Consider the following 14,229-nt stretch of genomic DNA (forward strand, 5'->3'; position numbering starts at 1 on the left):
TCCTTTCATTAGGCCTGGGGTTTGAACCTACAGTATAGTCTTAGTCTCTTAATTTACAGAATAATGACAGGCATCACAGCCCAACTACCATCACCAATGCACTTTAAACCAGTGTGGGAAAAAAAGAGATTGACTGCATAATAAAATGTGCTTGAACATTTATTTAATATGATAAATCTGAGAGGAAAACGTATATTAAAGAAATGAAATAATATAATTTATGCCAAACCTGAAAGAGTTCTTAGCAAGGAATGACGTCAAAAAAGAACATACAAAATCGTTCTTAGGAATCTTCAGACACATCCAGACATGCGATTACTTGTCAGTAGTGCCACACGGAATGCACAGCTGTTCAGAATTACTTATCATTACATCTATCCTTGGATGTTAGCCCGTACCGAAATAGGATGTAGCAATGTTGCGGTGTCCAAAACTTTCTAACATGTTCTAACTTTCACTATGGAGCAGCCACACTGTGAGAACAATGACAGGAATGTGAGGCGCAAAACGTTTTGACTGTCAAAGTCTTACTAAAAGACAAGCAGTGCAGAAAGCTGTTGCAGCGGTTAAGTTGTGCTAATAGTTGTGATTCCTGAGGCATTTTCGGTGGTATATTCCTCTTCGATCTGTTTCAACGCATTCTGGTCACTTGGAGATGGTGTAGCGGACTGAGTAAAAAAGTATAGAATTTCAGTTAGTAGATATCAAGATGAGAGCCCTACATTCTTAAACACAAATGGTTTTTGAAAATCAATCTAAGGATCATGGTAAACAATTGCACTCTATCAATAAGTTGTAAAGTATTAGGAAGACCATTCAATACGACTCATTTCAATTCAACTTAGTTCACTTAAATCAGTAACCAGGATCATTATTGTTTATATGGCATGACGATTCTTGCTTACCTCCAAGTCTGCTGTAGCAGCTGTGACAGTAGAGCTGTCGGTGTCGGACTCTGACCTGAGCTCCGGACTCTGCACCCGTCCCAAGGTTAGTCCTACAGCTGACACACTGCAACACCAATCAGAAATCAATCATCTGATTCTTTATGAAGCACTAGAGAGTAGCCGCTCCCAGCTGAGACAAAATTATTTTCATAATATGAAATACTCATAGATTTAAGGTTATTGTGAACAGATCCTCCACCATAGCTTATTAGAAGATGATTCTGTAAGTGAAGGTTGGTAAAACAGTGACGTTGATGTTCTATGCCAAACAAGCAGCTATACTGTAGTTACAAAGACACAAACCTGCAACCAAGCTGTCATCATTACGGGAATCTAAAAGAACAAGCATTATTGGAAGGAAAAGACAAGACCAAAGATCGAAGCAAAGAGAGTGTGATGGTAAAGCCTGTGTGATCAGTGACTGGCAGGGTATCCAGTGATTGACAGGTCAGGTGAGCCTTTTATAGGCTGTGCTGAGGGTAGCAAGAAAGTGTTTGCCTTAAGAGTGTATTAGCAATGAGGCAATTAGAATACAGGCAGAACCTGACTTGGATTACAATTTACATTTTAAATGTCTAAATCTAACATTTTCTAAAGCAACCGCAGTGATTCCCAATCAGGCGATCCTACTGGATAGCAGGTTTCAGAGGTTTCTTAGTTTTTGAGTTTGCAACAAACAGAAACAAAAAACAGAAAAATATTGGGTCAGCCAAAATAATTAAAAAACAAAAAAATCTATTACTTTGTATTTAGCAACAGTACTTTTAACTGTAGTTAGCAACATTGTACAGTTTGTATACAGTAAATTTAGATGAAGTTACTCGATAAGTCTAATCAGCAGTACCCATTTCTTTATTAAAGGGATAGGTCACCCAAAAATGAAAATTCTGTCATCATTTATACAGGTTTGGAACAACCTGAGAGTGAGTAAATTTCTTTGTTCTACTGAACACAAAGGAAGATATTTGGAAGAATGTCAGTTACCAAACAGATCTCATCCTCCATTTACTTCCATATTAGGGAAAATAAATACTATGGGAGTCAATGGAGGATGAGATCTGTTTGGTTCTGAACTTTCCCTTTAATATTAATACTTATGCTTTTATTTATATTAGTAGTAGTAGTAGTAGTAGCAGCAGCAGGAACACTAATATATTAATAATAATATTTCCAATATATATTTAATTTTAGCTTAGTTTTTTGTTTGGTTTAAATGTGTCCTGAACTGGGCTTGTTTATTGTTTTATACTGTTGTATGAGGTCTACTTATGACGTTCGCATGGTTTTTATATTCGAAAACATCAAAATCAATAAGTAACAGGCTATTTTCTAACCGGGTTTTGAGGCCGTCTCGTCAAACGCTCGGTTTAAATGGGCGTGCCGCATTGAAGACTTGGAAGAAACGCCCAGTAGAAAACACTACTGGAACTGATAGATGGGCCTGTAAAATTGTGGGTGGGCAGGAATAATTCTCATCTCCCTTTCAACTGGAGTAATTTTTAAGAAAAATTGATGGACTGGTGTTCTGCCCCATTGTGGCGTCAAATGCAATTCACTAAACGTCTCTCTACAAATTAAACTGCATCACCGTGCAGTTGATTTAACACGGTCCCATGGCTTTGCGGTGCATGGCTTTTGCTGTGTGCGTCAAAAGTCAGCGCAACTGCGTGCGGTTTACTAGACTCATCTTTGTTACAAAGATGTTTGTCGCATGGATAGCTGTTTGTTTAGCCATGTTTACATGATCATTGAATGAGAATCTATAGACAGAGATATTGGCACGCAGCGTTACGGCCGTAACGGAACTGACGTCACGTGAGGACATTCTTAATAATATTTGGATATTATTATTAATAAACAAACAAATAAAATGTTTTTATTTAATTTATACAATTCAAATTCAGAATTAAGGTTAAAAAAATTATATTTAATAATATTAAAAATAATTTTCTTGGCTCTGACTGTCAATCTGGGTGGGCCTAGACCTGCCCAGGCCCACCCGTAGCTCCGCCTCTGCCAACCACTGCAATTAATGGGTGTTATTTTTCTTGTCTTAGATCTGGCATGCTCAATCATGTGCCTGGAAGCCGCTATCCTACAGTGTTCAGCTCAAGCTCTTATGAAACACCTGTTGACACTTGAGTCTATAAAACACAAGTAATCCTGGAGACCTTCATTAGCTGGTTGAAATCTAAACAATTTCAAAGCCGTTTTGCTTGTAAACTCTGCTTGTATTCTAAATGCCTACACAAACAGAAAGAATTACATGTTAGATTATTAATGCCTTCTTGTTTTCCCAATTGATGGTGATTAAAAACCCAAGCCAGGTGCAACAGATCCACAGAGGGCCGCTGGCTCTCATTTCAGGTGACCTTTAGTCTCACCTTGAAGCAACCAATGTGAAAGCAGAGCTCCAGGGAGTCGATGACCATGGCAGCTCCCTTTCCCAGAGGCTGCTCGCACCTCGAGCACATCCGCCTGCCACTGACAAGCCTACAGGTACCACATGCCAGTGTCAGAGTTCAAAGTCAGACAGAGGAAAGCATAGCTCTGCCTTGATTTCCATGGTTGATGGTGGACATGAGAGCACAGATCTTGACCATAGGGTGTGTTCAGAATGGGATACTACTGTACTGTTTTTTTGCAATATGCAGAATGAATACTGTGCATAGCACGCAAACATTAGGAGCGCTTAAAATGATGATAAATAAATGGAACTGCAATTTTCACAAAAGCATAATTTTCTATACTCCTTATATGACAGGACAATTTAAAAGGCAAGACTTTAAATACAAATTTGTATTTAAAATGCAAAACAAGCAATATTAATTTTTATACTAATTAAAAAAATTCTATATAAAGTTTATACTGTACAGTAAGTAGTACAATAGTATTCTATTCTGAATGTAATCTTGTTTAAATACCTGGGATTAAAGATCTGGTATAGTGAGATTCGTTTTAAGAGAAAAGAGCAGCACATATTTAATCTGGATGGTGTTTGTTATACATTTACATATAGAAAACCGTAGGTTTTACTTTAATAACACAAAGCAAGCACCAATTCATTCTGAACTGCACTTAATCATAGGCCATGACAAATCCGTACCTGCCACGTTGCTGTGAGTTTGGGTGGGGCTCAGTTGGGGAAGAAGAGCTGGATGCAGACCAGGAGCTCTGTTTAAAACCAGTGGAGAAGATAGCTGAACCAGGTCCCAGGCTGCTACGTCCACTCCTAGAAGTGCCAGTGTTGCCCAATGCAGAGTGAGGTCTGCTCGAAATGTAGGGCTTCTGGGATGAGTTGAGGCTTGTGTGGAGGTTTTCCAGAGACTCATATCTGTGACGGTGGGGCAAATTACACTAAAAAGCTCACCCCTTTTTCATAAAACGCAAAATGCAGTGAACGGCATTGGTTGAAGTAATTATTAATTGTACTGGTTAAATGTTATATAATAGTGACACACAGTATAGCAAACTGCAGTCATTTGAAATTCAATGGATGGCAAATGTTCACATTTAACCAATTAATTTAAAAAGACAGTTGAGAAACAATACTGTTGCATTATGGATGATAAAAGACAAATATGCTATCTGATCCCTAAGAGATCCCACTTGAAAGAAGTTTAATCAGAAGCACCTGCTGACTGATGTTCCCACGCTGACGGGCTCTTTGTTAACATTGGTACTGCGCGGGCGTATCCAGCTGCTGTCTGTGAGCAACTGTGTCCTCTTCCTCATCTCCTCCAAGATCTGCAGACGTTCCTGTTCTGCTTGTGACACCTGGCCCTTCTTTTTACTGCCCCCTGCAGACAAAGAAAGGGCAGGGCACAAACGACAACAAATAAGACATTTGGTGCCCAGCAGGTCAACACATGATGCTCACATGAGAAGAATAAGAAATCAGACCTTTTGCATCTTGTTTGTGAAAGGCATCAAGTATAGGGGTTGATTTAGACTTTGTCCTATGAAAAAAGTAAATAATTCAATACCGATTAACATAACAACACAAGACAAACTTGTCTTTTCCAAAAAAAAGTTGACACTGACTAGCAATAAATCAGGGTTAATGGCCTGTGATAGACAACAGAAGAAAGTTATGCAAGTTTGAATTTGGGATTTTTTTGCTAAAGAATTTCTTAAAATCTAAATCTGATGTGCTCTACCATAAGCAGACAAAACCACAGCCTTGGCTCAATATAGCTCAGATCAGCTCCAGAACTCCTCGCAACCCCACCAGGGACAAGCGGCGACGTAAAAAGGATATTGGCTGCTTTTTATTAAAGGGATGAGCCCTTTGTTTTGTCTCATCCAAACTTTAACTAGGAAACACAGTCAAGACCTTTATTAGGGTTTTTCAAGTTGTCCATTAAACTTGATAAAAAAAGTATACATACTATACATTTAAGGCATTGACAACAGAGCAAGCACTGCCCACAAGTCACAAAAGCCATTAAGTCGCCAAAGTCAATAAACAAACAAGACTCAACGCTCCAAAGGCAAACTAACCTGTCTGAAACTGTAAGTTTGGCAAACCCATAGGACTCCTCTGACCTGAAGCAGGACCGCGTACAGAACACAAGCAGCACACACGGACACACAAACAATGACCAAAGCATCAGCAAGCAACATATAAAATCCCACACTGCACACAACGTTAGATTACTCCATTAATATTTCAGACTAGATTCTGAAAATAAAATTTGTGGAAAAAATGCAAATAGTCAATTCTTACAATGACAGCATTAAATATCTTATTACTCAAAAACTATATTTTTCAACTTGTATTGCCATATTTCTTACCACTGACTCTTTGAGGTTGAATCACATTCCACCTCTGCCTTCTGTGAGTGATGTGCTGCTGCTATTTGCACATTGCCCAGTCTGTTTTGTGCCATCTCCACCTTGTCTGCATTCTGATTGGATGTCACTGAAGTGGAAGCACTGGATTTGTTGAAGAGGGGAAGTGAAGCATAAGACGTGGCATTTCCATTGGACAGCACATCAGGGCTTTTTTGCTGCTGATACCCACAGGAGAAAAACAGAGGAAATGTTTTTATATTATTTAGTATTTAAAAAGTCTAAGTGCTAAGACAAAATAATTATTGTGTGTCACTGTGCATTATGTAGTACAAGTACCTCACTCAAATATATAGTTTTTTAAAAGTTTTTTTTTATAACTTAATACTATTTTACTTATAGGGGTTTTCAATGAAAAACAGACATGAGATTATTTTATTTATAGGGGTTTTCAATGAAAAACAGACATGAGATTATTTTACTTATATGGGGTTTTCAATGAAAAACAGACATGAGATTATTTTATTCTTTTCACTCCGAGATTGGGGAGAAAAAGCAAGGAAGGTTTGAGTTTAAGTTATGATACACCTCTGACCTCAGGACCACCAAGATCCTCTCCATAGAACTCCTGCTGAGCTCTTCTCCACTCCTCATCTAACTTCTCCTGATCTCGTCTGTACTTCTCCTGAAACGCCAACATGTACCGTACATTACACAACCAAGCACATTCCACACAGACACTGTATATCTCCCTTATTGCACACCCACAATTCGGGTGTGTGTAGCTGGTAACAAGCTAAAACAGATGTGCTGAATTGGGGAGGACCAGGATTAAAAAAACAGCATGCTAGGAAAGCCTCAAAGAAAAGCCTCTGTGCTTAATTATGGTACCTGCAGGAGGCGCTCTTGCTCTATCTGCCATTTTTCCTGCCTCCTCCTCTCCTCCTCATGATCCCATGACCAGCGAGATGAGGTGGCACTGATGGAAGGAACCTGCAGCTATATACAAAAATTAAATCACAACAGAAGTAAACATTTAAATAGTGCATCATTTTATGTTTTTGGGATTGACTATCCCTTTAAGACATATTTTCTGTGACAGTGGTTACTTACATCAGATATGGCAGACTCAGAGCCTCCTAGTAAAAATAAGAATTGGTCACGTCACAAAGATTATTCATTGCAATAATGCCCACATAACACTGAGTTTCCCCAAGCTTGTAACCGGTTGACTCATGCTGCAGCGGATTCTGTCACATGCCCACCTTGCTCATATGACATGAAACTGTAACCGAAGTCACCATGATCAAATGAGCTCACGGCCAATTCACACTCACGTGCTGGTATGCAGGCTTTAAACAACACAGAAGACACCGGGACAAACAGGTTGAGAAAACAAAAAGCATTTCAAATGAATAAAATCCATTTGTAACTGGCTAGACCAGCACAAAATTATCAGGAACTTCTAAAATTGTAGTTCGAAAAATATGAACTACGAAGAACTGCAATTAACCAGCTCAAGGTTCTCTCTATTAACTGTGCTGCAAAAATATAAGAATCTAATTCATAGTTCATATCAGAAACAAACCAAAGGAGACAAACAAACACAACACTTCATATGCTGAAAAAACAGCTTAAACAAGCTAGTCTAGTGGTTAGTCAGTTGCCCAACCGGTCCATACCAGTTAAGTGGACCAGGATAATGTTTAAGAGGGGTTTTGACCTTTTTAGGAGGTTAAGCTAGAAAACCTAAAGGCTGAAGCTAACCACTAGCACCGAATATCTTCAAAAGAAGATCGGAAAACCTGCTTAACCAGCTAAATTTAGGAAATCACTGTAGACTCTTTTTTCAGCATGGGTATCTCAAAGGAATTACAGTGTATCACAGCACTCAGACAGCAGATTGTTCATTTACCACAGAGATAGACCCAGGAGCTAACAGTGCCACCTGAAGGACAGAGCATTAGATTTAGCACTACAGGCAGATACAAGAAAGGACTAAATGGGAAGCAACAGAAAGCCATTTAACAATTTCAGAAAGCCCTACTTTTAGAGCCCACCTTACAAAAGTCTTTAGTAGTGAGATGCCCATTATGAGAGCATGTCAAATACCGCTTACTACTAAACACTTTAGTAAGTCAATGCCCTTAGGAATGCCAAATAAGCAAACGCATTTCCTGTTGAGACACATATGCCAGAACAAACCTCCCCAATACACTCAATTAAGAGTGTGACTGATAAATTGAATTCAAGCCTTAAGCCCATTGCACATTGAGTCTGAAATTTGCATCCGAAATTTCCGCACGTTAAAAAATAAATACGACCTCACGTTGTGTCAATCACATTTACACACTGCCTCCGATATTTTCATCCGTCATAAAAAAATTCGGACCGGGTTCGATTTTCTGCGTTTTTCGCATCCGTCAAGCATTTTGAGTGGCCTTTTTTAACAATTCAGAGACACCGTACAAACAAGAGCCTATTACGAAAAAACGCATACGAAAATTTCGGACTGTATGTGCAAAGACCTTAAGTGTCCCCGGCTGAATTTATTAACGCATTACCTTTTTGCATAAAAAATTCTAACTTCCTTCTATGATTTTTCAAAGCTATGTGTTCATAGTCTACACGCAGGTGGAGAGAAAACAACATGAAACAAAATGAGGAGCATGTTATTCTTTATACAACTACGGATGTCAAGGTCAAACACACTGATGGTGCGATAATTGATATAGCTGAGTCTTCGTATCAGAGAGTACTGACTCAATACATTTGAATAATTTAAGTAAACATACATGTAAGATTAAGATCTAAAAGTGTAAACAAACAAAAGCATTTTATCTTTGTTAGTCCTAGTATGATAAAAGCTTTGTTTACATTTTGTAAGTCATCTACTAAGTATTACAATGTACTGGTATCGACTACTACAATGTTGATATTGTACCAACCCAAATAACAACATAATGGAATTCTTAACTTAGAATACATATAGTAAGTGCATCTTAGTGCTAACCTTTGTTTTGTGCAGGAACAGAGTTATTCTGAAAACTTCCATTCACCATTTTAGATAGAACTCCCTGGAAAAAAGTAAAAAATAAATGGAATGAATGGAATTAACGTAGCAATAAACAATTGCATAATAATCATATGGATTACTAAACAGTGTCAATGATAAAAAGGCACAATTTTACCATTTCTAAATATGTCAAAAGTTAAACTGACTGATATCTCACAATCCATAACATTCTTGTGTCATCTTTCATCACACTTCATCACTCACATTAGCAGGTTGTCCATTGACCTGCATCTTTCCCACGGTCTCCACAGGCGAGTTTGAACTGGTTAGAGAGACAATCTGCTCGGGCTGCCCTACAAGTGTTGAATTGGAACTGGTCAAATTGATGGTCTTATGGCTCTTGTACGGGAAGGAAGGAGGGCCACTGCCCCAGTCTGTCCAGCACCCAAAACATACATTAGCAACTTAGAGATGCTATCTCGCATGTTATTGGACTTGTTAGTCATTTATATTTGTGCAATAGGTCTATCCACTGGAAAATCCAACAGTGGATTACAGTTTTGTGGGCATTATTCATATTAAAGGTTGCATGAATATGTTCATTTAAGTTTCTTTGATGAAAGTAAAGCAAAGATTATTGGTGCAGTAGAGACAAGTGCATCAGTTGGCCATTCACAGGCTGTTCACAACAGACAGTGAGACTGACACACAGACAGACAGACCACCTTCCCACAGCGACAGAAAAGCAAGACACAAAGCATCTAAATTATCTTTAGCTTGATATTGAGCTAATTTAAAAATCAGTCAAAGACTAACAAGAACTAGGTTTTGTTTTAATTCTGGGTGGCTGATTTTTTTGACAATGTTAAAAAAAAACACAAGTACATAGGTTTCACACTCTCACCATTCTGACCATGACGTCTGATGTCCATCAGTAAAGTGCCATTTTGCTGCGCTTTGTCCATACTGCCCTTAAACTGTTTATAGTTCATATCAGACACCCTGCAGCCACCAAGTACCACGATCTCATCACCCATCTGCAGACAACACAACTCTGCTGGGCTTCCTGTGTGTTGGGGTGAAAGCATGCCAATGATGTGACTTTAAAGGGATAGTTCACCAAAAATGTCATCATTTACTCACCCTCAGGTTGTTCCAAACCTGTGTAAATTTCTTTATGAGATCGGTTTGGTTACTGACATTCTTTCAAATATCTTCCTTTGTGTTTGGCAGAACAAAGACATTTATACAGGTTTGGAAGAATGACAGAATTTTCATTTTTGGGTGAACTGTCCCTTTAAGCCAGGTTTATGAGTGAATATAGTTACATTTACTGCCAGACCCGAACCGATAAGACATTGATTAAGAGACACATGCGTGCGGTGAAACTGAGTACTATATTTTTTCTTAAACATTGCCTGACTAATAAACTATACACTGTTTACATTTACATTATTATAGCATTTAATATAAGAGATGCTTAGAAAAGCAGTACATCAAATCAATTCATCCTACAGGGACAACAAGAGAAGTGCCAAGACAAAACGTTAATTTGTAAAACTACATGCTAAAGTATGTAGTTTGTATGCTAGTATGAATTTCTGTAAAGCTGCCTGCGGTTAGAAATAGAAAATAACTCAACCTCTCTCTTTAGGAAAACTCAGAAATGAAAACAAAGCTTTTACACCTAGAACAGATAATAATAGAGGTATATGTTTATTTTATCAGGCTATAACATGTAAAGTGGTAATGGAATTCTGGGAGAGGAGATCAACCTTCTAACTCAGGCTGTCTGATAACTTAACATGATACTGTTCGTCTGATTAAAAGGATCCAAGGAGCCAAGCCCACTCCGTCTAAAGATGAAAGCTGATATGATGCAGGACGCTTTATATTGTATTTAACTGCATGCATGGCTACCCTGACCCTTTTTTCATGCACACAGATCACAAATGAATACTAGAGATCCTTTCATTCATGGGACTATATTATAGCTCAGGACGTCACATAAGACAACTTTTTTTCCCTCATTTTAACCAATCAGACTAATGCACAGTAAGAAACACCTTCACCGTTCTCTATAAATCATTCATCTCTGTCTCGCAGCAGAATGGCGAATCAATCCTTAACGCAAGTGTACATAGCAGAACACGCACAAAATCAGACTTGAAAACAACAAAAATTTAAAGGAGGACACATCGAGGTTATGCACAGAAATAAAAAAGTTATTAACCTGTGCAACAAGTATGCAAAGAATGCAGTATAATATATCACACATTCCCAGAGCAAACAAACAAAGCCTTTCAACTGACATAATCCTAACAGTCTTTCAAAATAGAGAATTTACAGATTCACTTCATTCCTTAGTGGCTCTCACACCTTACAAAGTGCAATTCAATCTTTTTAAATAAATGTAATTACAACTACAGATGAAGTTGCAAAACCATAGGGAATTCTGAGTCTTACCTGCTTGGACAAAATTGACACAAGCACCAGTTGAGTCCCAGTGAGCCTTGAATCCGAAGTCTCGCCCACTGTTTGGTTTCTGATTCAAGCAGACTCGCATTTCACTTTGACCCACCTGAGAGAGAGAGAGAGAGAGAGAGAGAGAGAGAGGTTACACCTGAGGATCCCATGACACCGGTTTCCTTAGGAAATCAGGAAGATGCTTGTGTCAGTACGATAAAAACAGTCCACCAACATATTTACACACACTAGCTGTGTCCCAATTTGAAGGAAACAAGGTCTTCAAAGCACGCAACCCCCAAAGCGAACCGAAATGAGACAGTCTAGCCTTATGCAGGATTTCCAAGTTACGTCCCCTGCTGCCGTGGTGACAGCAGCAGGACACAGCAGAGACATATCTGACTATTTTAAACAGACACAGAACCTAAAAATGTTTATTTTATTATAAAGAATATGACACGTTTATGTAGATTAAAACAGCCCAACAGTATTTAAAATTAACCAACCTTAGACATTAATGCATTTAAACAAAACACATTAATGCATTAATAATATGAATGAACAACATGTATAAAAACACCGACAGGAACAGTTTTCTGCAAATTACATACTTTTATACCACGGGGCTGTTGAATGCTTCAATCTGATTGGCTGACAAACGTTCTGGGTATGCATTAACTTTCGGTAAATGCACACCTATGAAGGTCTGCTGACCGCATTACAGTTCCATATCACTTCGCCAAGTTTAACTTAAATGTAGCCTACTGTCCACCAGTGAATACGTATCTAACAACAGACAAAGTGACAGGCAAATTCCATTGTCTGAGAAGAAATAACTATTAATATTTATGGACAGCATGAACATTTGAACAACAATGGCGAGAGCACTGTACAGGACTGTTCCGACGAAAAACTTAAACATATATCAAAGGTAACGGTAAACTACATGACACAATCAGCGGGTTAAAGATAAAACACGAAGTACAAAAATAACATCTTAAATTCGTCTGTGGAATGGGTAAACGGGACTTAAAACACACAGCAGGAAGCTGGCGCAGAAACCTCCGTGTCACTTTTTTCTCTTAATACTTTTCTTATATGACAGAGGCGTTAAATACGACGAAAACAAATCAAATATAGATCAGTGCTCGAATTGAGGGGGGACTGGGGGTTCCGGGCCCCCCATAAGGCATTAGGGACCCCCCATAAGAAGTAAAAAATAGAATTAGGGGGGTCCCTCAGATATTTTTATTTTAATAAAAATTATAACGACAAATGTGATTAAATTCATGCAATGGATATGGTAAATTTCGTGAATTCATTATTTACAATGATTTATATTAAGTTTGTTTATGGGCTAGCTGTCATGTCTCTTTAAATTTTAAACGCCCCGCCCCACGTCTAAAGACCGCTAAGCGCAGGACATCGTTGACATGACTGCTTGATTGGCATCGCTCCGGTGAAGCTCACTTAAGCTAAAAAATGAAGAATAATAAACCTCCACTCGCAGTCGGAAAGAGGAAGCTTCTAACTTTATTGAGGGGTAATTTTCTCTCTCTCTATATCTTTCCACTATATTTATCAACTCCATGTCGGGGCTTTTGTATTCCTTGCGTAAACTATTATTAGGCCTGGTTCTGGGGTGCTAGAGATCTCGATGAAGATGAGTGACAGCTTTTTAGTAATTATAAAGGGAGTGTTTCTGTGCTATATATAATCCATTCAGAATTGTATAAAACTTGTTTTTGCATGCTGCTAAGACCAGAGGCCACATACACGCTGCAAAGTTTCGGGAATTACATCGGCATATACATATTAATGCGGGATTCACTCTTGAAATAGCTATGATTGACATATTGATAGTCATACTGTAGTTAGTTCCTGAATAAAGCAGACTTTTGGACTGAAATTGTTGAACAGTCTGCTAACTGACAGACTCACTCATAACAGTCCCTTGCCGCCACCTACTGGACATAACTATGTAAACTGCACTGAAATCGTTGAAAAATCCCCACAACACTAACACACAGACTGACAGCCGGTCTTGTCACAATTTATATTTTTAATATCTAATAAACTAGTTTCTTGCATTTAAACAAGTCTTTTGGAACAAACATTATTATCACAAAGTGTCAACCATCCAGTTGTTTTTAGGGAAAATAGTAAATACTACATTGGTGAATAATGCTAGAATTATTCTGTTGGACGTACACTGCTGTTCAAAAGTCATTTCTGTTCACCAAGCCTGCATTGATTTGATCCAAAATACAGTAAAAGCCTGTTCTTTTATTTAAGCCTTTTTTTAATAAAAAGTATATAACTATGCATATTATGATCAAATATATTGTGTATTTTGTATAAATTGTATATTGCGAGACTAACCCCCACCAAAAAAAAATCTTATGGTGGGGACCCCCCATAAGACTTGACTCAATTCGAGCACTGATATAGACTTGTCTTTTCACTCTCAGTGAAGCAAACGCGTGTGCATGTGCACTGTCTGTCTTCCTCTCGCTCTCGGAACACTGCATATGCAGGCTCAAACAACGCCTTCAGATGAGATGCGTAAGAAATTAGTCCTACCAGCAAGTGCATTCCAGGACAAATACCATACAAATGTCTTGAGATAAAACATCATAACAACGTCTTGTGGTGTTGTGACCGTGGTATAAGTGGAATAATTGACTCCGGTCCGTTCAATTATCGAAAGTATGCACACCCGAGGTGTAACGGCCACCTCGGGGTGTGCATTAACTTTCGATAATTGAACGGCCCGTCGTCGATTATTCCTTACTTATTTTACTTAGAGTTTCAAATTTATATTTAACAATATGCAGCCGTTACAGGTGCGCAATGAATCTCGGGATAGGCGAGAGTGTTAAGGATCCATTTGTTGTAGCCTTGTCAGCCCGCGGAAACAAGGTCGCATTTTGCAGCCTTCGAAATGGGACAGCCTTCCCAGCCTTCAGTCGCGCTGCTGTGACGCAAACAATCTTGAAATGCAGC

The 14,229-nt window shown here is 38.5% G+C and overlaps 1 protein-coding gene across 8 annotated transcripts in view; it reads right to left on the reverse strand.

Moving 5' to 3' along the window:
• Positions 1-141: 141 nt before the first annotated feature.
• Positions 142-14,229, reverse strand: part of lmo7b (LIM domain 7b) — a 36,768-nt gene continuing 22,680 nt past the window's right edge. For 2 of the 8 annotated variants that reach the window (XM_057332249.1, XM_057332247.1), the window contains 15 exons: positions 11,224-11,338; positions 9,662-9,823; positions 9,022-9,191; positions 8,755-8,818; positions 6,855-6,880; positions 6,633-6,740; positions 6,337-6,426; positions 5,745-5,962; positions 5,451-5,495; positions 4,851-4,906; positions 4,582-4,747; positions 4,054-4,281; positions 3,332-3,440; positions 906-1,011; positions 142-668 (listed from right to left, as the gene is read on the reverse strand). In XM_057332249.1, coding sequence (XP_057188232.1) covers positions 646-668; positions 906-1,011; positions 3,332-3,440; positions 4,054-4,281; positions 4,582-4,747; positions 4,851-4,906; positions 5,451-5,495; positions 5,745-5,962; positions 6,337-6,426; positions 6,633-6,740; positions 6,855-6,880; positions 8,755-8,818; positions 9,022-9,191; positions 9,662-9,823; positions 11,224-11,338 — 1,686 coding nt within the window. In that variant the 3' untranslated portion in view covers positions 142-645. Of the gene's footprint in view, positions 669-905; positions 1,012-3,331; positions 3,441-4,053; positions 4,282-4,581; positions 4,748-4,850; positions 4,907-5,450; positions 5,496-5,744; positions 5,963-6,336; positions 6,427-6,632; positions 6,741-6,854; positions 6,881-7,656; positions 7,690-8,305; positions 8,366-8,754; positions 8,819-9,021; positions 9,192-9,661; positions 9,824-11,223; positions 11,339-14,229 lie in introns of all 8 variants that reach the window. The other 6 variants (XM_057332243.1, XM_057332248.1, XM_057332244.1 and 3 more) reach the window with 6 other exon arrangements.

Source organism: Triplophysa rosa, linkage group LG4, assembly GCF_024868665.1.
Source record: "Triplophysa rosa linkage group LG4, Trosa_1v2, whole genome shotgun sequence".
Lineage (NCBI taxonomy): Eukaryota > Metazoa > Chordata > Actinopteri > Cypriniformes > Nemacheilidae > Triplophysa > Triplophysa rosa.